The following is a 25,184-nucleotide window of genomic DNA, read 5'->3' as shown; positions in this document are numbered from 1 at the left end:
TATATACTTCTTCTCACCCTATGCTCTCTTCCTCTCCGCTCACCTCTTTCATTTCATTTCTCCATTCTGCCTGCTATCCTTTATTTCCGCTGCCCCAGCTCAGGTGCTTCAGTATCGATGGCAGATGCCGGGGCTAGCAAAAATCGTTTCCTTCCTTTTTACTATTATTTTAATAAACAACCACTACCACTACCACCACCACCACCCAGCACGTGTCACTAGGTACTCGTGAAGGACAGGCAGCCTGATCTGAAGTACCAGGATTCGCCCTGTATCAGCTCTTTCCGCTCCCTGATCCGGAGTACCCGGGTTCGAACCCGACCGCGGCGGCTGCGTTTTTATGGAGGAAAAACGCTAAGGCGCCCGTGTGCTGTGCGATGTCAGTGCACGTTAAAGATCCCCAGGTGGTCGAAATTATTCCGGAGCCCTCCACTACGGCACCTCTTCTTCCTTTCTTCTTTCGCTCCCTCCTTTATCCCTTCCCTTACGGTGCGGTTCAGGTGTCCAACGATATATGAGACAGATACTGCGCCATTTCCGTTCCCATAAAAAACAATTATTAGTTATTTTTACTATTATTTTAATAAAAAAAAACACTACCGCCACCACCACCACCACCCATATCAGCTCCACCTGACGGAGTGGGGGACTTCAAATTAGTGCACAATGCAAACCTCACTACGGTTGCTTACCCTGGTGCACCCAACTAAGACGGAGCGGTAAGATTAGTTTGTAGCTACACGCGATGTTGAGAAGCCGACGTCCCAAGTTTCATAAAAGTGATTTTCGCGGCAAACGCCACAACTAATGACGGAACCTTCGCTTGTCGGTGGTGCGCGTACGCGTTATTCTACAGAGCAAGGAGCGCAGGCAAGTCCCGTAGCAACCGGGTCGTTTGGCAGTCGTGACAGATATTCTCTACTGAAGTGATCCCTGGGAAAGGGATGTGTGCGAAGAAAGTTTTGTAGGCAGCCCAACGACCTTAAGCCCAGCCAAGGATCCCTTAAGGCGCGGTTCACATGTCCACCGGGATGTTAGGCGGATATTGCGCCATTTCCTATCCTCAAAACTATTTCACAATTTTCAGTTTCCTCTTTCTTGCGTTCTTTTCCTTACTCCGTTATTCGTTCCCTTAGGCTGCGATTCAGATGTCCACCAAGAGGTGACGTTACTGTGCCATTTCATTTCAAAAACCAAGCAAAAGAACTAAGCTGCCGGCGTTCGTTGGCGTTGACAACGTTGTAGAAGCCGTTGATTCTAACGAAAATAAAGGCACACAGTTGGCTCCCTCGGTCAGTGGACACCTCAATGTCGCTTTCATGGAGGTGGCGTTAATTTCCAAGTTGGTTGTTGGGGAAATGCAATGGCTCAGTATCTGCCACATTTCGGCGGACACCTGAACCGCGCCGTAGGGGAGAGGAAAAATTGGCCGTGGTTTAGCTCATGTTGGCCCTTGTTGAACTGCGAAAGGTTCGCCTCCTCGGCACGTCGTCTGCGCAGCGTCTCATTCCAACGCTCTCGAGAGCTCAAACCGGCCTTTTTCGCAATTGAAGAGTCACTATGGGACGTGGCACGACTTCTAGCCGCATGTTCGTTACGACGCTTCTCGAGTAGTGCGGCGCGTTCTTCTGCCGTATCTTGAGCGCGTTGTCTCTTCTTCGCTTCGTTCTTTCAAACGTTGATGTCCCGGAGGCTCATGACGCTGGCAGCCCAGCCTGTGGAGATGGCTTGCTTGGCCGGGTCCTCAGAGCGCAGTAGGGTCTCCCAAGCCTCCTAAGCGGTAAGGTGCTCAGGCCCCGCGGGGGAGGATCCCCCGGGCACAGGAAATGGATATGATGGAGAGTGGCTTTGGGGTAATGGCAGAGGGTACAGGAGGGGTTTGTGTGGAATTGGTGATAGCGGGAGAGTATATAAGGGGAGTTTAAGGTGTGTGTTTGGTGATGGAAACATTTATTGCCAAATACAAAGGGGGGAACCGTCTAACATGGCACGAGGCAACCCTTAGGGGACTGCCCTTACAGGGCAAAGGATAGCCCTTTGAGGGCTATCCGCTTCAGGGCGTCGGTAATTATCCGGCGCCGGTCAGCAGCGGCGGAGCTGGCCAGGAGAGTCTCCCAGTATGACTCCGGCGTGGTTGGGGATGGAGGGTGTGGGAAGGTATGACATGTTAGGAGGACATGAAGAAAGTCTCCCGGTTTCCCGCAGAGCTCACAGGAAGAAAGGAATTGATCGGGGTAGCGGGCATGGAGGAGAGTAGGGTAGAGAGCAGTTCGGGTCGAGTCGGCGCCAGTGGGAGGCCTGGTTTAAGGTTAGCGAGGAAGCCGGCGGTTCGTAAACGTGCCGGGTATCTCTGTAGTAGTTAAGAATATCTTTGAACGTAAGCAGACACTCCTAGGATGGTGGACGAGGTCCAAGTCCGGCAAGGAAAGTGAGACCTCGGGCGAGGGAGTCGACCTTCTCGTTACCCGGGAGGCATGCGTGTGCGGGGGTCCAGATAAGGGTTACGGGGTGGGTGGGGTGCCAGAAGCGTAGAATCCCAGCCGCGGTGCGGGATATCAGGCCTTTGGCGAAATTGGATAGGGCGGATTTTGAGTCGGATATAATTTTGGTAGCAGAGGTGAAGATGAGAGCGAGTGCAAAGGCCGCTTCCTCTTCAATTTCCCATGAGTCTGTGGTTACGGATCCTGATGCGATTAGTCGGGTCTGACAATTAGAGACGGCGAGAACCATGCGGGAGCTCGACGAGTACGCTGCCGCGTCCACGTAGGCTAACTCGGAAATGTTGGCGTAGAGCTTGTGCAGTGCTTTGGCGAGGGCTGCCCTGCGTTCTCTGCCGTGCTCGGGGTGCATGTTTTTAGGGATTGGAAGGATGATTAGATGGGAGCTTAGGTCTGGAGGTAGGGGAACCCCCTCGGAAAGATGGGTGATCGGGGTGATGCCTAGGTGACAGAGTAGAGTACGGCCTTTGGGTACTCGACAGGCGAGTCAGCTGTGCTGTTAGGGTGGCTTCTACCAGCTCCTCAAACGTGTTGTGGGTACCGAGGTTGAGGAGCCGGGCAGTAGAGGTGCTGCGGGGTAGGCGGAGGGCAACCTTCGTTCAGCTCCTGAGGAGCGCGTTGATGCGGTCCCGCTCCTTCTGCTTTAGGGGGAGGTAGGGTAATGAGTACGCCGTGCGGCTCATGATAAGCTTGGGCGAGGCGGAGAGTGTTCCGCTCTCGCAGAGCAGCGCGCAGGTTCGCCACGCGCCGAATGACACGGGTGGCTTGCTGGGCTTGGGTCTGGAGAGTTTGGATGGTGTTGCATGCGCTTCATGGCAGTGAAGGACGAGTCCCGGGATGCGAATCTTGGAGACCAGGGGAATGGGGTGGTTTCCTAGAGTGAATGAGATGAGAGGGTTGGTGGGGTCGTGCGGCCTGTGGCGGTAGAAGAAGAGTTCTGATTTAGAAGGGGATCAGGCTAGGCCGCGCGCGCGAGCGTATGGGTCGATGATGTTGAGGGCCGACTGTATAGGTTGTGTTCCATGTCGGCATCACTGCCTCGATTAGCCCAGATAGTAATCTCGTCAGCATAGAGGCTGAAATGTATGTTGGGTATTTGGGAGAGTTGGCGGGGGAGTTGGAGAAGGGCTATATTAAAGAGGATAGAAGAGAGTACAGTACCCTGAGGGGTTCCCCGCGCTCCCAGTGAGACACCGAACAGCCGGTGGTCGCCCATGTTGAGTGTGGCTGTTCGCTCAGAGAGGAAATCGCGGACGTAATTGTACATCGGCGTGCCTACGCCTAAGGCTTGGAGGCCTTCTAGGATGGCTGAGTGGGTAACGTTATCGAAAGCTTTTGTTAGGTCGACGCCGAGGATAGCCTTGGTGTCGCCCGCGGGGGAGTCAAGGATGTGGCGCTAGAGTTGTAGAAAGACGTCCTGGGTGGACAAGCCCGGGCGGAAACCTAATTTGTACGACGGCATAAGGTGGTTGTTCTCCAAATACCGGCTGAGCCGGGTCTGGAGAACGCGCTCCATGAGTTTTCCAACACACGACGTAAGAGAGATGACGCGGAGATTAGCGGGGAGAAGTGCTTTGCCGGGTTTGGGAATAAAGACTACTTTGGCGTCTTTACACTGAGGTGCGAGGGCGCCGCGCAGCCAGCATTCGTTGAAGTAGTCGGTTAGGGCTTTGACAGAGGGGGAATCGAGGTTGCGGAGTGCGTTGTTGTGCACTCCGTCGGAGCCAGGAGCTGAGGACGCGTCGAGGCGCTGAAGTTCTGCCCTCACTTCCGCCTCGGTGATCGGTTGGTCGAGAAGGTCGTTAGGGGAGCCTGTGTAGTCAGGGTGGTGTGCAGAGCGATATGCGGGGAAGTAGATATCACGAAGCTCCTCGAGGAGTTCTTACGGGGAGGCCTCGGATGTGTGTATGAGCTTTATGAGGTTCTGTTTCTGGTGTGTCTTGGACTGAGTCGAATCAATGAGATGGCGGAATAGGTTCCAGGTCTGGGGCCGGCTCATGTTGCCGTCCAGCTTGTTACAGAGAGATTCCCAATTTTGGCGAGACAGAGTTGCAGCATGCGTCTCAATCTCCTTGTTGAGCCGGGCCAGCTGGCGTCTGAGTGTTCTATTACAGCGCTAACACCGCCACCTACGTTCGAGACCCGCCTTGGCCTCCCATGGGTGCAAGAGATGGGAATCCATCGCGTCTGCAGGGCAGTCCTCGGGGAGTTGGCGAGTCACAGCGCGGACGTCACGCTGGAGTTGGTCGCACCAAGTAGCTACGTCTGAGATGGTGTGTAGAGTGCGGGCTGCTCGGGAGGTGCGAAACGAGTCCTACTTCGCGATGGTAGCATCACGAGAGGGTCTACGTGTTGGGCCTGCTTGTAGGAGAATCTCGATAATGTAGTGATCACTACCCCAATTCTCCTGGGTGTTACACCACGCAGCGTGAGGGAGACGGTGGGTGAAGGTGAGGTCAGGAGTAGTGTCTGCGCAGACGCTGTTCCCGGTGACAGAAGGGGTGGTGGGGTCCATGAGAAGGGAGAAGCCGGCCTGCTGAGCTTCGATCCATACCCTGCGCCCCTTGGGGGTGTCGGCCGTGTAGCCCCAGACCGTGTGCGGGGCGTTGAAGTCCCCTCCAATCAGCAGGGGGCATTTGTGTGCGGCTCTCTTGGCAAGCGTGAATAGTTGGTCGAAGTCGTGCCGCAGGCACTTCGGCTGGCAGGATGAAGAGACTAATATCCGGAGTGCACTGTGGCACGAGTTCGATGAGGAGATGATCTATTTCGGGGGCCGTCTAAGGGGTGGGAGATAGTAGTGGGCGCACGGCGTACAAGAAATGGAACCCGAGGGGGTGTAGGTGAAAAGGGGACGATGGGCTCATAGCTGGGTAGGGTGAGGGGATTGAAGGGCTCTTGCAGCGCGAGCACGTCGGGGCCATCTGCCCTAGCTAGGAACTGGTGAAGCAGCCCCCACTTGGAACCAAAGCCTCGACAGTTACACTGCCAGATGGTTAGGCTAGTGCGTGGTCTCGCCATCACTGAAGCTGTCGTTTGCCGGGGAGGAGTTGGAGACGGGGTGCAGCCGGGCTTTCTTTTTAGGCCGCACGGCAGCACATGCTGTCACGTGGCGAGCCTCTTGCTCCTTAAATCGCTCGTCAATTTGGCGAGCAAATTCGTCTAGACGGATAGTGAGGTGGGCGAATTGATTTGTGAAGGCCTGGGTGGCCGTCTGCACCGTGGCCCGAATTCTCGCCCCCATGAGTTGTTCGAAATTAGGAGGCAGGGCTGGCGTTCCCTCGGTCGGGGTTGGTGTGGTCAGGGAGGTAGTGGGTGTTGCCGCCCGTTTCTTGGTCGGCGGTTCGAGAGTAGGGTGAGGTGGCGGTGGAAGAGTGGGGGTAGGAGCGGCCGGGGCTGCTGGTGCTGGGGTAGGGGTAGGGGTTTGAGCCTGCTGGTGGGCGTGCAGCTGTGCCTGGAGGCGGAGGTTGGTGGTTTTGAGGGAGGCGAGCTGCGCGGACACGAGGCAGCTCTTCATAGAGGGGGTTGGCGGAGGGAGTCCTGGGAATCTACGGCTGCCCAGCTCACCTCATTGGTACAGCGGCCGTGTGCCTGGGCAGGTGGTCTCGGTGGGACTGGAGGTGGTGGTGGCCTGGTTTCAGTCCAGGAGCAGGACCGGGCCTTGGGATTGTTTGGGGTGGACGGCTGTTTTGGTGCGGCAGGCTGCAGCACCGGAAATGACTTCGATGTGAGCTACAGGTCCTGGGGCTTGCGGGTCGTGTAGCGGCTGCGGTGTTGTGGTGGAGACTGACTGGTGGGAGTGTGGCTGGCGTTTGCCTCGGCGGCTTGCTTGGCATCCCAGTACCTCTTTTTGACGAGGTATGGGGTGCGGAAGCGCGCCTTGCACGTTCTGTCCGCCGTCAGGTGTGCTTTACCGCAGACCTTGCATTGCGGCGTGCAGGAGTGGTCCTCAGCGGGTTCGACTTGGTCGCAGCCGGGACAGCGGCGTTAATTGGGAGCCGGGCACACATCGGCACGGTGGCCGAATGCGCCGCAGTTACGACAGTGCTCGATCTTCTTTTTGAAGAGGTAGCACCTATATAGTACATAGGAGTAGTAGATGTGCTTGGGCACCCAGTCTTGTTCGAAGAGGATGATTATGGACTCTGTCGAGCCCATGCGTCTAAAGTCGAGGATGGAAGGGTTCCGCTCGTGACTGAGACGGTCCTTGATGCCTTCGTATGAGTGGTCGAGAGGGACCCCGTAGACAACGCCGCGAGCGCAGTCCTCCGGTGTCGCTTGGAAGGAATATATGTCGTAGGCGGTGCCTTTGATCGGCATAGACTTGATGTCGAGGTAGCGGAGTCTGCGCTGCGGTTCGGGAGTATTGATGATGATGAGGTGTTGGAGAGCGTTAATGATGACTGTGTCGGGCTTGGCCATTTGAGGTCCGAGGCAGGCTGCTTGCAGAATGGCATCGCGAAGAGCAACGCCGTTCACGGTCGGAAGGTTGAGGCCGCCACAGGGACGGAGGATGATCTTATGGTCAGGAGACACTGCGCTCCGAATGACTACGTACAAGATCCAAGGGTACTGCAGAGAATGAAGAGCCTTATTCGGTCGCAGCTGAAGTCAAGCGCTCAACCGAACCTTCATAGCGAACATGCCCTCTAAGTACAGGTTTTGTGAAGGAGTCCCACCTCTAATACAAGTAGTATCAAAAAGCAAAAAGAATAATTGACAAAGTGAGGGATACAACATAGACATCTGACGTAGTCCACCAGATAGATCTCTTTCTCCGGCTAAAATTGGAGGAGTATGCAAATTTTGCTCGCGGAGGCTATTCGACCAAGTGGGAGAGATAAAAGCTCATAGAGAGAACGTAAGGTGAGGAGCATGGCGAGGTCATTTTTAACGCGACAGCGTTAAGGGCCACGTATGACAGAAAAGCCCATGTCGTCGGCGTCGGCCGTGAGCGAAAAATCTCAGAAGCAATAATAAATAAAACCCAGCAGGAATTTGGTCGAGTTGGGGAATCGAACCATGGCCTCCGTGGTGCGAGACGAGCACGCTAACCACTCCGCCATGCCAGCTTTTTTTTCTTGTCTTTATTGCCTGTTTTGACAGTTTACAACAGATCACAAACATGTTCTGCGTTGCACTCTCAAACATCAAGAGCGGACATGCGTTTCACTCACGTGAGAAAATCAAAACTGTTTCAAGGTACACAACTCTCTCATCAACTGGATAACTTCATCTCCAAAACATAGCTCCGTGTACACTTCACGCAGCTTAAATCTGTTTTTTAAGTAGTAGTAGTAGTAGTAGTAGTAGTAGTAGTAGTAGTAGTAGTAGTAGTAGTAGTAGTAGAAAACATTTATTCCAAAAAGGTAGGATAGAGAGGCGAAAATACAGATTTTGGTTGGAGTCCTTATTTCAGGACCCCAATGTCCACCGCAGTTGCTCTTGCTTGGGATATCAGCTTTCGCAGCGTCGCCAAGTCAGAGCTGAGCAGGGCAGACTCCCACTGTTCCTCGGAGTGATGTTTGTCTAATTCGGGGGCTTGGTAAAGGAGCAGCCCCAAGTTACATGATATGTTGTTGGAATTCCGCCACACCAGGGGCAGATTCTGTCATATCTGTCGGGGAAGATGATGTGGTACTTGTGTAGGTTAGGAAAGGTCTTCGTCTGTAGTCGCCATTCGCTCGCCTCTGTCGCCGTTAGCTTACGGTGTGGTGGGGGATAGACTTGTCTTTGTGTTCGGAGAAGGAGGGGGCGCTCGCCGTACGTAGAGGGGAGAGGAGTGAGGTCGGGGAGATTAGTCACTCGGTTAGTATATCCTCGAGCTAGACTGTCCGCGGCCTCGTTTCCCTCGAGCCCCTCGTGCCCAGGAGTCCAAGTGATTTGGTGCTTGCATGTGGAATTTTGAACTTGTGGGGTAGTCAGAATGGGAGCGACGGAGTGTGGAAGTCTGCCAGAGAGGAAGAGGCGACACGCGGACTGGGAGTCGGTAATAAGTTTTAGCTCATTTCCCGTAACATCGCCGTGCTGGATGGTGAGGGAAATTGCAGCAGTTTCTGCTACTGTAAGAGAGCAGTTGCTTAGGGAGGCGCTGGCGATTTCCTTGAAATTGGTGTCCAAGACGACCGCCACCGCGTTTGTAGAATTGGGGTACATGGCTGCGTCGACTTATATAGCATTTCGTGCCTGTCGATGTGTGCGGCGCAGATAGTCCACTCGCGCCTTTTGTCGTCCCTTTTGTGAGTCCGAGTGCATGTTCTTCGGGAGTGGAGCTACATACACGCGAGTTCGCAGAGTTGAGGGTAGGTCTCGGTTGTCCTGGACGGCGCGTATGTCATCCGGGGAACCCACTCTTTCCAAGATTGCGCGCCCAGCTTTGGTGGTGAGGAGGTGTTCTTTTTGCGATGCTAGGACGGCTTCTCGAATTTCTTCCATTGTGTTGGTCAGTCCCAGGTCCTGCCCGTTCTTTCGGCGCGGAAGCTATGCTGGCGTTCGTGGCATCGGGTATGTCGAGAACGATGTGCCGACGAACTACAACTGCAAGTTGAGTCCCGCGCGTTTCGGCAAGGCGCCTGGCAGCGCTTCTACGTGGTTTGTCGCTCCGCGCGTCCATTTCACCGTACGTAGCAGAGCGATTTCTCTAACGGGCAAGGCGTCGCGCCGAACGGGAGATGGCGTTCCGTGGGCTCCCTGGCAACGCTGCAACATGCTGTCGCGTTCCACTCTGAAACGCCAAGCTTAAGCGTCCTCCAATTTTATTCCGACCGCTGTACCTGTGCTATTATTCAGTGTTTGAAAAAAAATATTCCTGCCGCGCGCTCCGGGGGCGATGCATATTCGAAGGGAGGGGGGGCTGTCGGTGGCCCTTAAAGCACAGAGCCATCTAAAAATAGGCGCACCTACAACAAAAGGCTGCAGCCCCCTTGCACCCCTAGCTGCGCTGGTCTGCTCGCGTCCGGAAGCCTGTTAACTAGTACGGAATATAGAAACGCAAACAAGGCGCAGTTGGTGCCCCAGCGCTGTGCAGCAGGCTTAATAACGGAGGGAGCAGTGCGACGATTTCCGAAAGCAGAGCACGTGACGGACCACGCGAGCGCCTTCTCATCGCAGCCCATCTGCTCGGGAAAAAAAAACGGGAAAATGGAGAAGACAATAAAAGCGCCCTCCGCCTTTAAAAAGAATGAGGGACCAATCTGGTTTCCGCCAGCTATGTGTGCTCTCGGGGCGCCTGTTCACGTGCCCTTCTTTGAGCACTGTGGTGTCCAGCTTTGAGCTCTCAAGGCTCGCTCGTTACAGTGGCATAGCAGCTCCCTTTAATTTTCAACTTGCATTCTTTAGTCTTCCCCCTACCCCCGCAAGAACAAAATCCATTTCCCGCTCATTTTACAGACAATTTCGCTCTCATTTAATACAAAATTCAATTTTAGGAAGTGCCATTAAATTTCACTTCTTAAGAGAAACGACGGACATTAATCTTTTAGTATTACATTGGTTTTTGTCGTCAACAGGGGCCAAGTGCTTCCTAAATCTTGCTTAGGTAACCACATAAGCCTTAAGAATTAGCTTTCGAATGCTCGCCGTAGACGAGTTCCTTAGTCAAACAGGGATCCCTATCCTTACTTGCTTCTGCCCCGCTGACGCCGCTTCGCTTGCGTTCCTTCAAGTTCGTGAAGGAGCGGCAACTAATAAATGTAGCGAGTGTCGTACTCTTCGGCAAGCAGGAGTAGGTCGAATTGGAAAGCTAAACATTACGAGTTACAGTCCCGAGCTGAACTGCTGCGCCCTATGTAGGCAAACACGGGAGCACCGAGCCGGAAACGTGAGCTGAGGACGAGACGGGGTAGTAAAAGGCGAACGCAGTTCGCTGCGGCCTGATTGCCAGAATATCACTGTACCGGGAAGGTCCTCCTTGAGCCAATTATCTGCGCGGGCAGTTGTTCGTAGTCAAGAAAGCAATAGTATCGCGTACGCACTCTTGCTCGAAGGGGCGATAAGCGCGATGTAGGCTCTACTCAGGTCTCCTCTTGGCATAGGGCTCAATTGTTCCCTGTGAACACCCTTGGGGGTGCCAATCGTGAGCATGGGCGTCATTTTTACTTTGCATGTCATCTGGAGTAGCATGCCAGTGACATTACCAGCGAACACTTTCCGGAAATTTTAAATGCTGCCTCTTCCCGTGCATGTATTTTCCTGCCCGTTAACTGACATTTCAAGCCTCTCGCAATGACATGCATTTCTCCATGGGGCTCCGCACCACATTTCAACAAATGCCTAAAGCGTCATGGTCGTGAAAAGGCACTGTGAAATGAATTGCCTGAAGTAACTTTTTTGGCAAGTGTTTTATGTCAACGGTATTACGAAAAGCATAAAGTAACAACTCGCTTATGCCCAACTTTTTATTCGCCTTTATTCATAACACGCTTCCTATACGCTTCTTCCCTGGCAGAGGCAACACTCAAGGCAGTTGACTGATCGGCAACATTGTGCGCATTATTTTATTCCTTTTCTCACCAAGCTACGCGCGACTCAAGTACTCGGTTAGCTGTCATCGTCGCTGGTTGGAAACGCACATCTCTGGCCGTAATGCGCCTCGTGTATCTCAATCAATATTTATTTCCTCTCTTCCTTTCCCCACAGTGACCGCGATTGTAAAGCAATGTGCATGGAAGAACTGTACGTTGGTGACAACCTCGCTTGATATGGTTTATCGTATCCTGCCAGCACTCTGGCGGCACCAATAACACTCACTGTCTACTAACCTACAAAACGTTTGTGAATCAATGAGCCCTCAACAAATTCCCTAGGTCGGACAAGCCTGCATGCTTTTCGGGAGGCAAAGTACACTGCTTTTGTTAGCCTATGTTCCTCGCTGTTTCTTCCATTCCATTGTTCATAGCCATGCGTGCCCAATTTCCTTTGATCATTCGGGACGATTGAAAGGAGGCGGGTGTATAATTGGTTTTGGGGGGAAAGGAAATGGCGCAGTATCTGTCTCATATATCGTTGGACACCTGAACCGCGCCGTAAGGGAAGGGTAAAGGAGGGAGTGAAAGAAGAAAGGAAGAGAGAGGTGCCGTAGTGGAGGGCTCCGGAATAATTTCGACCACCTGGAGATCTTTAACGTGCACTGACATCGCACAGCACACGGGCGCCTTAGCGTTTTTTCCTAAATAAAAACGCAGCCGCCGTGGTCGGGTTCGAACCCGGGAACTCCGGATCAGTAGTCGAGCGCCCTAACCACTGAGCCACCGCGGCGGGGCAGGAGGCGGGTGCAAACGCAGTTTTCTGAACGCTAAGGCGCCCGTGTGCTGTGCGATGTCAGTGCACGTTAAAGATCCCCAGGTGGTCGAAATTATTCCGGAGCCCTCCACTACGGCACCTCTTCTTCCTTCCTTCTTTCACTCCCTCCTTTGTCCCTTCCCTTATGGCGCGGTTCAGGTGTCCAACGATATATGAGACAGATACTGCGCCATTTCCTTTCCCCAAAAAACCAATTATTATTATTATTATGTACAAGCCCATGCTGCGTCTCGCACTTAGCTATAAGTGCTGAAGCTATAAGCTACAAGTGCTGAAGCTGAGGGTTCAGGTACGATCAGCCACCCATGAGCGCGGTCATATACTGGCGCATCGTATCGTTACATGACGTGTCCCCTCCGCATGGAGTCTTCAGGCGGAAAAAGAAATAAGGCTGGTCAGACTGAGGTTTTAAGGCTACCGAGATTGCACTCACTAAATGAGCAATGAAAAGCTTAAAGAACAGTATGATGTTTTGCAAATCAGCGAAAAAATTTTCTCGCGTGCGGAGTGGAACGACAAGGCCCGCCTCACAGCTTGTGCTTAAACTCTGAGACGGGTTTTAAACATGCAGCGCGAATGACTGTTAAAATTTAAGGGAGCTGCATAAAAGGCCAAGCGAACGTTTGAGCGATATTGAACGTACTCTACTGTACGAGAAGGCGTGATATTTGACTCAGGTGTTCGCGACAGCACGGTCTGATGAATAGGTGGGTGTTGCATCACACCTTAAAAAGTGTTTTATGGCCTCTTTTGGTTCGCTTTATATGGCCAGTTGCAAACTTCTTTCCTCTCCTTCTTCTTCTTCCTCCTAAAACATGGCACGTACCCACATGAGAGCATTGGGACTTACCTTCTTCTTCATCCCGCTGAAGATCCTGCATGCCTTTGCAGTCGAGATCGCTTGGGGTTTCAGGCGTTTCCAGTGTTTCTGTTCGGAAACAAGCGTAACACGCCTCTTAGCAACCATGTTCGTTTAGTAACGTATATTTCCCTCCTCTGTTTGCAAGCCTACTCTAAACTAAGCAATGCTTCTTTATCCCAGAGCAGGGTCTTGGAAGTGACGAATGATTGATTTATATATGCATTACGTTTTACAGGGCGTCCCAGCTAACTTCAGCCAGGGTTTTAATATACACCGAGGCACTCTAAGACGACGTTACCAAATGCATGCTGCTGGTTATTGTATGGAGCAAGTCACGCTATTTCTGTATGTGCCTAATTGAATAATTAATCGAGAATTAACCAACTTCACAAGCAGCGGAGATAGGCGAAAAAGGCCAATGAGAGAGTTGTAGAACGGTCCGCGAAACGTCCAACTGAACAGTTTCCAACTTTCCATCTACTGCGTAGGGCCATGATAATCTCTGTATCGTTCCAATTTTAGTATATGTACTTTGGAAGCTCGGCTACTGGTCCGGAGTTCCCGGGTTCTTGACCCGCCGCGGTGGCTTAGTGGTTAAGGCGCTCGACTACTGATCCGGAGTTCCCGGGTTCGAACCCGACCGCGGCGGCTGTGTTTTTATGGAGGAAAAACGCTAAGGCGCCCGTGTGCTGTGCGATGTCAGTGCACGTTAAAGATCCCCAGGTGGTCGAAATTATTCCGGAGTCCTCCACTACGGCATCTCTCTCTTCCTCTCTTCTTTCACTCCCTCCTTTATGCCGTCTCTTACGGCGCGGTTCAGGTGTCCAACGTTATATGAGACAGATACTGCGCCACTTCATTTCCACACAAACCAATTATTATTATTATTATTATTATTATTATTATTATTATTATTATTATTATTATTATTATTATTATTATTATCTACTGCGTATCAGCTTTTTTCCGCTCGCTGCAGATGCCCGCGAAATACAAAAAAAAATACCACGTGACATGCCCGCTTGCGCGTCGCGATAGCAGCGCTCTCAAACGTTCCGTGTAGGAACGAACAGATCATTTAGCCCGGTGTGTTATTGCTTAAAAGGTGACCGGGAAGCGACGCAGCAGCTGGCTGTGCGACTTACGCCAGCAGTATGCTATCCCTTGCGGCGCTCGATGATAGTGACCAGCAGACAGTCCTTACCGCTTGTGCTCGCGTAATCGCACAGCCAGAGCCTGCGTCGCGGCCCTGTCACCTTTAAAGCAGCAGCACACCAGGCTAAATGAGCTGTTTGTTTGGTGGGCAGAGCGTTTGAGAGCGCTGAAATCGTGACGAGCAAGCGGACATTTGGTTGGTTGGTAACAGCTTTATTTAAAGTCCTGCAGAGCTTTCGCCGACGGGGTCTTTGGTCTGCCACGTGGGGACGTCGAGGTGTTGCCTTGCCGAACCTTTCCTCCGCCCAACGACAAGCTGGACAGGGCGCACGCGGTGGCCCTCAGACAACTGCAGACGCTCACGCACCCGGCGCAATACCACAGACTCTACCCCGGAACATACCCGACAAATATATGCAAGGTCTGCCACACTGCTATAGCAACTTTACCCGACATGCTTTGGGACTGTAGCAAAAACCCTGACGGCGCTAACTCCAGAACCCTCCCGCCGCGGTGGGCCGCTGCCTTGCGCAGCCCCAGCCTCGGTGATCAACTCTGGTCCGTCCAACAGGCCCGCGAGACATCTCACGTGGTATTTTTTTGTATTTCGCGGGCATCTGCAGAGAACGGAAAACAACCGGTACGTAATAGATGGGAAGTTGGAAACAGTTCAATTGGACTTTTCGCGGGCCGTTCTACAACTTTCTCATTAGACTTTTTCGCCTTTCTTTTTTTCTTGCTAAGTTGGTTTATTAATCTCGACTAATTAAGCAATTAATCCGAATATAAAAATAGTGTGAGTTGCTGCATGAGCAACATGCATTTGATCTCGTCGTCTTAGAGTGAATAATAATAATAATTGGTTTTTGGGGAAAGGAAATGGCTCAGTATATGTTTCAATATCGGCGGACACCTGAACCGCGCCGTAACGGAAGGGATAGGGGGGGGAGTGAAAGAAGAAAGGAAGAAAGAGGTGCCGTAGTGGAGGGCTCCGGAATAATTTCGACCACCTGGGGATCTTTAACGTGCACTGACATCGCACAGCACACGGGCGCCTTAGCGTTTTGCCTCCATAAAAGCGCAGCCGCCGCGGTCGTGTTCGAACCCGGGAACTCCGGATCAGTAGCCGAACGCCTTAACCACTGAGCCACCGCGGCGTGTCGTCTTAGAGTGCCGGGCACATATTTAAACCCTTGATAAAGTTTGCTTGTTGCAGCCTGTATATATGACCTTATAGAAACCTTGTTAAGGAAGGGCAGTAGAAAATTGATGCATATTCCGTGATGCGAGAGATGCAAAAGCAACTGAATGTGAGGAATCCGGCATGAGCTCTGGAAATATAAAAAACGGTGTTGATGGTGTTCGTCTCAGCTGTTTTCGCTTACGTTGCCTCGGGCATACCAGACATCAGGTGTGCAACAGGCGGCGCGTTGCTTTGTAAAACATGTGCACTGCCGTCGGCCTATATGAGCGCTACTGCCCTCGCAACGTTGCGCCCAAGCCACCGACCGCATGGAATGATGTTTACGAATGTGTATGCACATTGGGTCAAGCACATGCAACAAATTTAGCGAGCATGATTAATCCCTGCACTTATGGTCCGTTCCGTGATGTGCTGCGCCATCGCCAAACGTGTTAGTTTTTCTCCTTTTTTGCCTTTTTTTCTATTCGCATAAGAAAAAGCGACGATCTGCAGGCGGATTTCTGTACACATGCCATCGTGGCACTAACAGTTGCTGTGATTGCGGCCAAGGCAGCAATACACTTTGGGAGATGTCGCCTGCTATTTAGTAAACTGAAATTTTTCCACAAAATGTTTGACACATTGCTCCACTCGAAGTTATTTTAACGCTGCTCAAGTGAATGAAAATAGAGTCGGAAGAAGTGCTCCGCTATGTGGATTTTGAAAATTTCGAGAGAGCGTAAAGAAATTCATAATCCTCCAGCCATAAAACTGTCCACATCGTGTTGAACACTTAAAGGAAGGCCTTCGTGGCGGACAAAATTCTTCAGAACTATCCTAAATTCAAGAATTAATTTGAGATTCAACATCTAAGGTAGTTTCCCACTGATACGCACTACTTCTGCCCAATGGCAGCAAATGACACCAACTCGCCTCCAGAATGGCAAAATGCACTCAGAAAATCTACGTGTTAAAAGGATATTTAAAGATATTTAGCATTTGGCGACCTGTGGAACACACTGGGAGGTGTTTGTTGTGTGCGTCCATATTGAATCTTCGTTTTTTTCTTGCAACATATGGAACTATACACTGCTATCATTCTAAATGTTGCTTAGGTATTGTGATACGGCGTAAAGCGAGTACTCTTTGCAATCTAAAATTAGACCGCTGAGAAAGTTAGTAATAATATGTGCACGCCGTTGATTGTAACGATGAAGAAAAGGGTGCTTAACCGGCTTTGGTGGCCGCATTGTGTTCCTGTATGAAAAACAGGGCCTTCAAATGTGCGGCCTATGAAGCATATTATCCGACAGTTCAACTGAATGTAGCACTTGGTATAATCCACCAGTCTTTAGAAGTATAGTTGAGCGCGGCTATCAACGAAATGTAGAAACGACAATGTAGCGCTCACCCTCACTTTGGCCCATCACGTTTCGCAGGAAAGAATTTGGAGAACGCTGTTTGTGTGTCTCGGAGGCCAGCTATAGTCCAGTTGTTCTCGGCAAGTCTCGTCGTTATCCCGTTGTGCGAGGTCGGCCGCAATACAAACTGTCAGCTTTCGAAGTAAACATGAAAGGAATAAATGCATTCCTGCCTGAGCGCTTCACAAAGGCTGAGCCGTAGTTTCGATAATAGAGTTCCGGTCTCTCCGCGTTCTGCAGCCGGCGCCACATGTTGTGGGGGAATAACACCGGCACTTAGCAGCTGGCGAGTCCAAAGTGCGACGAGTGACGTCCTCCTTTACTGCTCGTGTATGCCGACGTGACGCCATTCGATAAGTGAACTGCTTCGGCCAGTGGAAGTGCAGTGAGCAGAAGCGCCAGGTAGCGCACACAAAAAAATTAATTCTTATCTGAGCTGCGTTAGCGCAACTTAGGTGATAGAGAATTAAGCACTGGAAGAGAATGTGGGGTAAACATTAACGATGCTGGGGAAAATTTGCAGTACGCGAGTGCGTTGAGCACTAAAAACTTTGTCTACGTACCACACTGGGAAGAGGATATTCGACAGGGTCAAACTCTATGTAACGCATGGCCACGCTTGTCCAAACTGATAGCGTTTTGCATGAGTTGAGTTTTTTAAGCGCCACATGGTACCAGGTTATGGCGTTAGGCTGCTGACTTGAAAGACACAGGTTCGATCCTGGAAGCGCCGGTCGCATTTCGGTGGAGGCGAAATGTTAGGTGACCGTGTACTGTGCGATGTCAGTGCACGTTAAAGAACCCCAGGTGGTCGAAATTTCCGGAGACCTTCACTACGGCGTCTCTCATAGCCTGAATCGCTTTTGGACGTTAAACCCCATAAAACCATGGAGTTTTACAGCGCTAGGTGTCATCGCCTACATTCCCCAGTTTCTCGTAGTCGCCTACGTTGGCAGTGTCCCGTGCACAGACTCGCCCGTGATCACGTGGACACCCCGTGAAAGCAGCCCTTGCATCGTGCTTCGCGCTACCTTCGTGGTCATCAGGTGAGGCGGCCAGATGTGACCAGACACCGCCAAATGACTCGAACCTCCTCTCTCAGGAAAACATCCACAAAACTTGATAAGTCCTACTTTCCTGGTTTCTGCCGCATTTCGAGAATCGTCCTTTCTGTCGACTTCACCGTAGTCATCATTAAGCGCAAGTAATTTGTCGACTTACTTACTTCGTCGAGGATATTTATCTCTCGAAGCCGATCCAACCCGATCGATAACATCACAAAACACAGCGAATTGGAATTCATTAAGCGAGTGCAGTGTGGAGGTGCTACTCTTGAGTAGAGATAAGCGCGTCATGAGATTTTTTGCAGACGTGCACTGTAAAACAAGTCTCGCAGGGCATTGGCTCTATAGCCATCTTTGATCGACTGTTGATTTCAGAATTCTTCAGGGGCTCCCTCAAAAATTCTGTGTATAGGTGTGAAGGTGGAGAACGTGATAACACGACTGGCGACCTACCTTACAAGGCTGCTCTAAGCCGTCAGCTTCGTAGACCAAGATTGTCGCTTCTGTAATAGAAAGAATGAGCTCAATCATGACGTATACGTTTTCCGCGAAACATCGATTTATTGGCGCATGTCCGTTGTTTTCGCGGTACCTCTCGAATACACATCATTCTCTATAGTGGTATAGGCAAGGTCTCCCTTCTTAGAGCTCACACTATAACCTATCTACCTGCTTATCGAGCGCCCGTAACACAAGCGTTAACACGTGGTCTCTCATCGGACAATCCGGATTCTTATATTGCCAAGACACAGGGTACATATCATCGTTCACTACTTGATTTCATTAGATCAGCCCACTTTTTTCAATTTATTTACGCATCCCATTCATCTCTTATTTCATAACTTTTATGCCCTGAGGCAATAAACATCGCTCGAAAAAAAAATCCAGCGTGAATTTCGAAACGCGAGTGATGTTCCTGGCACGCAGAAAATTGAGACTCATTTCAGACAGACGGCAGTCGCAGGAAATATCGTTCATCTGCTGTCACAAGCCGCAGGTTGCATGCTGTTGCATGCTGTCACACGTTGCATGCTGTCACAGGTTGCATGCTGCCGCAGGTTGCATGCTGCCGCAGGTTGCATGCTGTCTCAGGCTGCATGCTGTCGCCGTTCGTATAAAGCAGCTAGCTCGCATTGCGTTTGCTTTTGAAGCGAACGTCTTCTAAACAGTACTTGAGTGAGAACAGGGGTAGTATTCTGAGTTTGTGTCATAATAAAAAGCGTCATAATCTGCCGCCGCGCCCACACCTTATTGGTCAAAACGCCGGAAGCGGATGTCGGTTCGATTGCGACTGTGAGCAGCGGCAGGATGTCACTACGTTGCGGTTGCCGCAGGTAAACGTCCAGCGGTGCTTTTGCAATTTGCCGACTAATGGAATGAGACCAATACGACAGCAGAAACATTCAGCCACAAGCTTATGTGCTCATCGGGTTCCACAGTAAAGGGGTAATATGAAAGCTGCTTTATTTGCCCAATAGGCTTCAAGAAATAGAAAGGATAGTTCAGATACTCGCTTGTTTGTGTTCTCTTTTTCTAATATAAACTGTTACACACGGTGCCACTGAAATAGAACTTTATTTGCCCAATATGCTTCAAGAAATAGAAACAATACTTCAGATACTCTTTTCTGTACCGTAAAGGCATGAGGTGTGCTTAAAGAAGAAAATATTATACTCAACTACGGATGGCTTTTCAGCGATAGAAGGCGGCCGCTACTGCCGTCAATCGCCTATGGTAAATTGCAGCTAGCTTGTTCGCATAACACGGCGTTTTATATTTATCTTGAGGAATTGAGAATTCTTGACAATTCTTGAACATCAATTTGAATTGTGAGGAAAAAGTGAAATATTGGAAGGCACTCATAAGAGAGTAATTTCTCATTGGCATCCACCCGAGCGCAGCCATACGGCTACAAAGAAAGGCTATACAGCTTTCTCAGAAATTTCGTAGAAAAAGACAAATTAGACTTGGCCCCGGTTTGAACCCCAGAAAAGAAAGAACTTTTCTTTAACTAAGAAGCTTTTGAGAAAGCTGTTCAGCTTTTCTTTGTCCCCCTATGGCTGCGCTCGGATGGATGTCAATGAGTAATTACCCCCTTATTACAAATCTACTCCACCTCGGGGGTTTCCTCTAAACATTTGACCATTGCAAGGTACTGTTGACGAAATATTGAAGGTAATGGTCTATTATTCCGATACGTAGCAATATCTTTCTTTTAACGTTTGTCCATCGCTCGCCTCGAGTACTGAAGCAAACCAATGCAAAACGTTTTTGACGGTAGCGAATGCGCTGATAGCAAAAAATGCAAGCCTGGCAAGGCGAGATCTGCTGCTATACTAACTCTGAAATTTTACATTGTTGGAAATTCATATATTATCACTGTCTGACAAAGAATAACTAGGCGCCAGTTCAAGGCACTGTTCTTGTCATAGGCTGCAGCGGGGAGGAGAAATAAAGTAGGAGACTGAAGCTCTCTATTATACTCCGCTAATCAAATGTGTTTCTTGGTTGATATATATTACCGACCGGCCGATAGCAATACAGATAGGAGGGGCAATGCAACAAGACAGTAAGTTAGAAATGATACCATTTCGAAGAAAATAATTTCCCACCAACAGGTAACCAAAACATCACAGCATATTAAGACCAAGAGCAATGACGGACTGAGGCAGACTCTCTGGAGTTGTTAGCCATGGCGCTAGGTGAGATGCAACGAAACTTCGCAGCTTGAACTCTTGGTGTAGTTTATCTGCACCTCTTCTAATAAAACATAATGGTAACAGTGTTTGGAGACAACACGGTGACAACGATGCACGAATCATTGTTCCCGGTGAAAACAACACGAATAATGCGTTTTAATTCTCTTCAAAAATCACGTCACGACTGCGAAAGATTATCGGTCTTTGCAGGCCCAATGATAATTATGTCAACAACTACCACTCGTATACGAAACAAGTGGATTCGTGCAGACGGCTTCATATATACGCAAATTAAAGCCGTCGAGCGAAAACAGAACCCCTGGACGCGGAAGTTTATGTGTAGATGCGCACGAATCGAGGATGCTCTTCCATTTCAGCCACGCATGAAAGAAGTTTCGTGAAACAAGTTTCCTCGAGTCGCCCTCGGCCCCAGTCTGTTTTCTCCATCTTCTGCAGACGCAATTTCCGCAAACGACAGCGGTTCCTCTCGCAACACGTCATCGTGTGGGGCGCTAGCTATGTCCTCATATCGCGAGCATGGCCCGTCGGGAGCGAATCCTTGCTCATTATTTCACTGGCCCGTGAAGAAAGGCACATCAGATTCCGCCCAGGCTCTAGTCACAGCTTAAATTCTGCTGACTGTGCCACTTATTTGCATGTAGCGACCGAAAGCCGCTGATTTTTCTTCCCTCCAGGATAGGTAAACAGGAGACAAGGGCAATGCGGCTCTGCTTTATTTGGGAAGCAATATGCCCACGCGATATGGTCGAGGAACTGGAAAGGCAAAGGGGAAGGGTGGGTCTAAAAAAACTAATATACAGAAAGCTAAAGTAATGAGCGATGGCCTCGGAACAGAACAACAGGTTACGATCGGCAGCGGTGCTCTGGAAGTTGAAAGGGAATGCGTCTATATAGTTAAGGCAGGTAGTGATCGCAGATCTGGAACATGCGGGTGAAATAATTAGGAACATACGAATGGGATAGAGTACATACGGCAGGCACTCTCAGGTTATCAAGAGTGACTTAGGAGTCGCTCAAGAGGAAAGTATAGCAGATGTAGCTTGGCGGTACTCACCTATGGGGCAGAAACGTACAGCCGTCAGCAAGCTTAACACAAACACTCGAGCGCTCGTCTTCCACTGACGTTAGCGGCGCTGGGCGTCGGCCGCTGGGTCTAAGACAATGTTAGAGTGGAAGCAGGGCCCGAGCTGCCTCCAGCCTCCGCAAAACATCGTGCAGCATGGTCTCGGACTCAGAGCGCAGAGCTCAGGGGCTGTAAGATCAGCGCACGATGCACAATGGAGCGTTCATGTTAAGCGTGCTGACGGCGGTACAGGCTAAATAAAAAGGTTCCGCAAAAATTTATGGCAACACAGGGAGCTATAGAAAGGAAAATTATTGATACCTGATGAAATATCTGTGTTGCAGCCATTGATTTTGCCGTGTCATCTGTTTGCCTATTAGCAAATATGTGGTTTGTGACAATGAATTGCATTAGTTGTGTACTTGGCATGTTATTACTCTTCTAATTATTTCGTTTTTCACGATGTGCATGTATTTAGGTTCTCAAGTGTAGTGCCCTGTTGCCGAATTTTATTCATCGATCTTTTGCGCTACATAAGTATGCGGGGGGGCCGAGATCCCGCCAGGCGTTCCTATGTTTTTCCCTTCTCTTAGAAGTGTTGTAAAAAAAGATACAAAAATCCTCAAGAGACAGTAAAAGAGCCGGAGGAGTCAGGGGGAAAATGCGGGTTAATGACGCATCTTGTAAAGCTCGCCTCATGGAGCTTTCCTCTTTAGAAAACAGGTGGCGTGTCCACCTCCCTTGAGCGAAAACCCGCTGTTGGCGGTTCAGTTCCCCAATCTCGGCGCAGACGATTACGGGTTTGCAACATACGCGGCTGAATTATGTAAGTACGGGTATCAAACTTAAAACCAGACAAATTTTACCGCAATGCTCAAGCTCCCTGTGCAGTTTCACCGCAATCGAATCAGCGGTTGAGGCGGAAAAAAATGTTAGTCTCCACGATAAAGATGCAAAGTACTGTATGTCATCAGTTGAGTAAAGGCTTACAGTGCTTCCTTGTCGTCTCAGTTCAGGTCACCTGCAAAGCAAACACAAGAAACACCCCGATTAAAATGGGATGAAAAATCTTGGAGAGCTCTTCAGTCTCCTGCATTGGAGAAATGCGAGAGCATTTGAGTTTGAACGTCGCCAACTTTTTTTGCAAGTCATCGTTGTCACGTGACACTTATCACGTGACCCTTGGATGACGCCAGCACTTTATTTTGTACGTCGTCGTTGTCCAACATAAGTACACATACCCAACACACTAACATCATACACACTGCAACGTGCTCACTTCGGGCCCTCTAACACGCTTGAACTAACGACTCTTGGTGGGATATCTGCACACACATAACCTCATGTAGTGAATACCATACTGGAAAGAAAAAACCCTTCGTGGCATATGCGTTGCGTGCTCGTCTGGCGCGCAGAGGGCTTGAGGTCACGTGAGACGCTTCACTTGCTGTGGACACATTTTTCGGGCAACATCTGCGGACAACTTCCGGTGACGGGTTTTCCTTCGCATGAGGCATATAACGCTTTCGCATTGAATCACTCTGTAATGCCAATGAGACAATAACATGGAAAACGCATCGTTCCTGCTTCTGCAGTGGCCAAGCGTCAGCATGATTTCAGCTTGCGGGTGCCCGCATGAACTGCGCTGTCATTTCCTCAGGCAAGAGCAGCAATCAAGCTTATTGGGGCGATACAAAGGACTCCACCAAAACGTAGGTGACCTGCCAGCCGTGATGACGCTGAAGTTTCATGATTTGTTTCGGCAGCGGCATGGCTCAAAACCATCCCACGTGTTCGCTTTGGAGGATGGAAAAACAAGCGCTATGCAAATCCACGTGCTTTCGTCCGCAATCAATTATTTACAGATAGTGCACGCCGTCCGCATTCGACTGTCATTCTTGTTATTTTTTCCGGCAGGATTTACTAAGGTCGCGCAGCCACTTAGCAGACGTCTGGCATTTCAAGAAACCTTTTGTGTGGTCTCATTTATTTCCATCGATTCTCAGGCTTCCCTAAGGCGGTGCCGCAAACATGCATAATGGATGTAGCGTCCGTCTTCTTTTGTTTCTTTCCAAGCAAGAGCTGAAAAGAATCCCCAGATTTCCCTGATTGAATTCTTGCAGAAGGAAGACTGCAGACTCTCCAAAAAATTTAACAGGGCAATACTTAGAAAGCTTCTCTAAACTGTTTTGTATTTTCGCACTTTAAGGGCTGAAAAACAAGGACTGTGCCGCGGGAAAGAAAATTTAGAGCTGAAGTCAAGAGCGAAGGGAGGCATTTCTTTAAAAGCCACTATAACAAAAAAAGAGGTGATGTTTGTGCGTTGAAGCCAGGCTATGTATACACCGCACTCATTGCTAGAAAGCCGTCCGCTAAGGGCAAAACTTGTTGACGCAGGCCAAACCTGGTAGTATAGCTTTTGCTGGCTGCCTTGCGGCACCGAATGTTCTGACTTAAGGAAACCATATGCAGAACTTGTCCACACATATGCTAATGCTTACATGTGCATGTTCAGGGCTTTTGTCTGGTACAAGTGACCTCAGATTCCGGAGCCACCGCGGTGGAGGGCTTGAGCGTCCGTATCCTAAAAGGGACGTGCTGTCTTCGACCACAAATGACACCAGCTACCCTCCGGTTTTCAATAGCGGTGCAAGCTTCCCCTAATGGCACGCTCGGATTTTCTGCGAATCCCTCTGCAACCCCCCCCCCCCCCCCGCCCTTTTTATCAATATTCTTTTCTTCTCGCAAGACCTTAAACACGAGGTGAAATGCTTTGAAAAATGGGACTTTGGCACCACTTTCTGCAGACCAAAACACGTTAGCCTTGCAGCTCTTTGGTTAAACTGGCCTTGTAATATTGAGAGAAAAACAAAGAACTCTGATCTTGCTAATTTGTTCTGGACGCGCTGGTTTTCCCCACTGACGTTTTCCGGTTTGCATATTACTCTTGAAACCTGTCTGGCTTCAGTTCTTTTTTATTCAGCCCTATATACCACAACGATGTGTTGTAGCTTTCACTTCACCTTTGTAAAATGCGGAACTATGAAGATGCTTGTTCTCCCGAAGAGGCGCTGGTTTCGGCCTGATTTAGTTGGCCAGACAAATGGGACACGTGTAGCTTCCCCTGTGGTTAAATTACCGTTTATTGAACCCGTACCAAGATCGATGTTAAATTGCGTCACCACTGCCGTTGAGAACAAATTATCGGGGCCTCAATTGGAAAGGATTAGTAGGTCGCTATTGTTTCCCAAATACGGCACGGGTACGACGCATGACGCAGCGTGCAGTGATAATACATAATGATTGTGCAACAGCGAGTCTCTTCTCGTTCAAGGACAGGCGAACAGGCGAGTGCGTTGCACCGACGAGAAATTAAAATCCCGCTGCTTGTGCCAAAGGAAATCAGTACAGAGGATTCTTGGATAACCATGTTCGGTTCTAAACGTTTGCGCACTGGTTCAAGGACGAGAGATCAGATGAGCGCGTAAGAGCAATAAAAAATGAAAATAAAACTCTGCGGCTAGCGCCCAAGGATATCAGTCCAAAGGACGTCTTGGCTACTCATGTTCACTCGCTAGAGGATAAAAAGTTTCACCGCATACGTGCCTAGACCCAGTAGAAGCGGCTTGAGAAGCATATAGATTAATTTATTCTTTTTGTCTTTCACTCGCTCACTCTGTCAGTCGTTCTGTCTCCCACTAACCTCTCACTCGCGCAATCAATCGCTTTCTGGCTCGTTCTGAGCTAGCTAACTCGTCTGCTCACAGAAGGGGGAGGAAAGCGCAAGCCACTTCCGTCCCGGCTAATTGGAGAAACCTCCGCTGAAGCCATAGCTCCGTAAAACATCCGTTGTGAACGTAACTGAAGGTTGGTTTGGCGCTAGCGTCGGTAGTAAAGAACAAGATCTAACCGCGAGAAGGT

The 25,184-nt window shown here is 50.0% G+C and overlaps 1 protein-coding gene across 1 annotated transcript in view; it reads right to left on the bottom strand.

Annotated features, from left to right (window-relative positions):
• LOC144098954 (uncharacterized) overlaps positions 1 to 16,609 on the bottom strand; it is a 43,730-nt gene extending 27,121 nt beyond the window's left edge. Inside the window, exons 1-2 of the mRNA XM_077631942.1 lie at positions 16,407 to 16,609; positions 12,646 to 12,723 (exon numbers count right to left, since the gene is read on the bottom strand). Of these exons, the coding sequence (XP_077488068.1) occupies positions 12,646 to 12,723; positions 16,407 to 16,422 (94 nt within the window). The 5' untranslated portion in view covers positions 16,423 to 16,609. The remainder of the gene's footprint in view (positions 1 to 12,645; positions 12,724 to 16,406) is intronic.
• Between the last annotated feature and the right edge of the window lie 8,575 nt (positions 16,610 to 25,184).

The sequence above is a fragment of the Amblyomma americanum genome, chromosome 7 (genome assembly GCF_052857255.1).
Source record: "Amblyomma americanum isolate KBUSLIRL-KWMA chromosome 7, ASM5285725v1, whole genome shotgun sequence".
In the NCBI taxonomy this organism is placed as follows: domain Eukaryota; kingdom Metazoa; phylum Arthropoda; class Arachnida; order Ixodida; family Ixodidae; genus Amblyomma; species Amblyomma americanum.
This window is presented reverse-complemented; position numbering and strand designations above follow the sequence as displayed.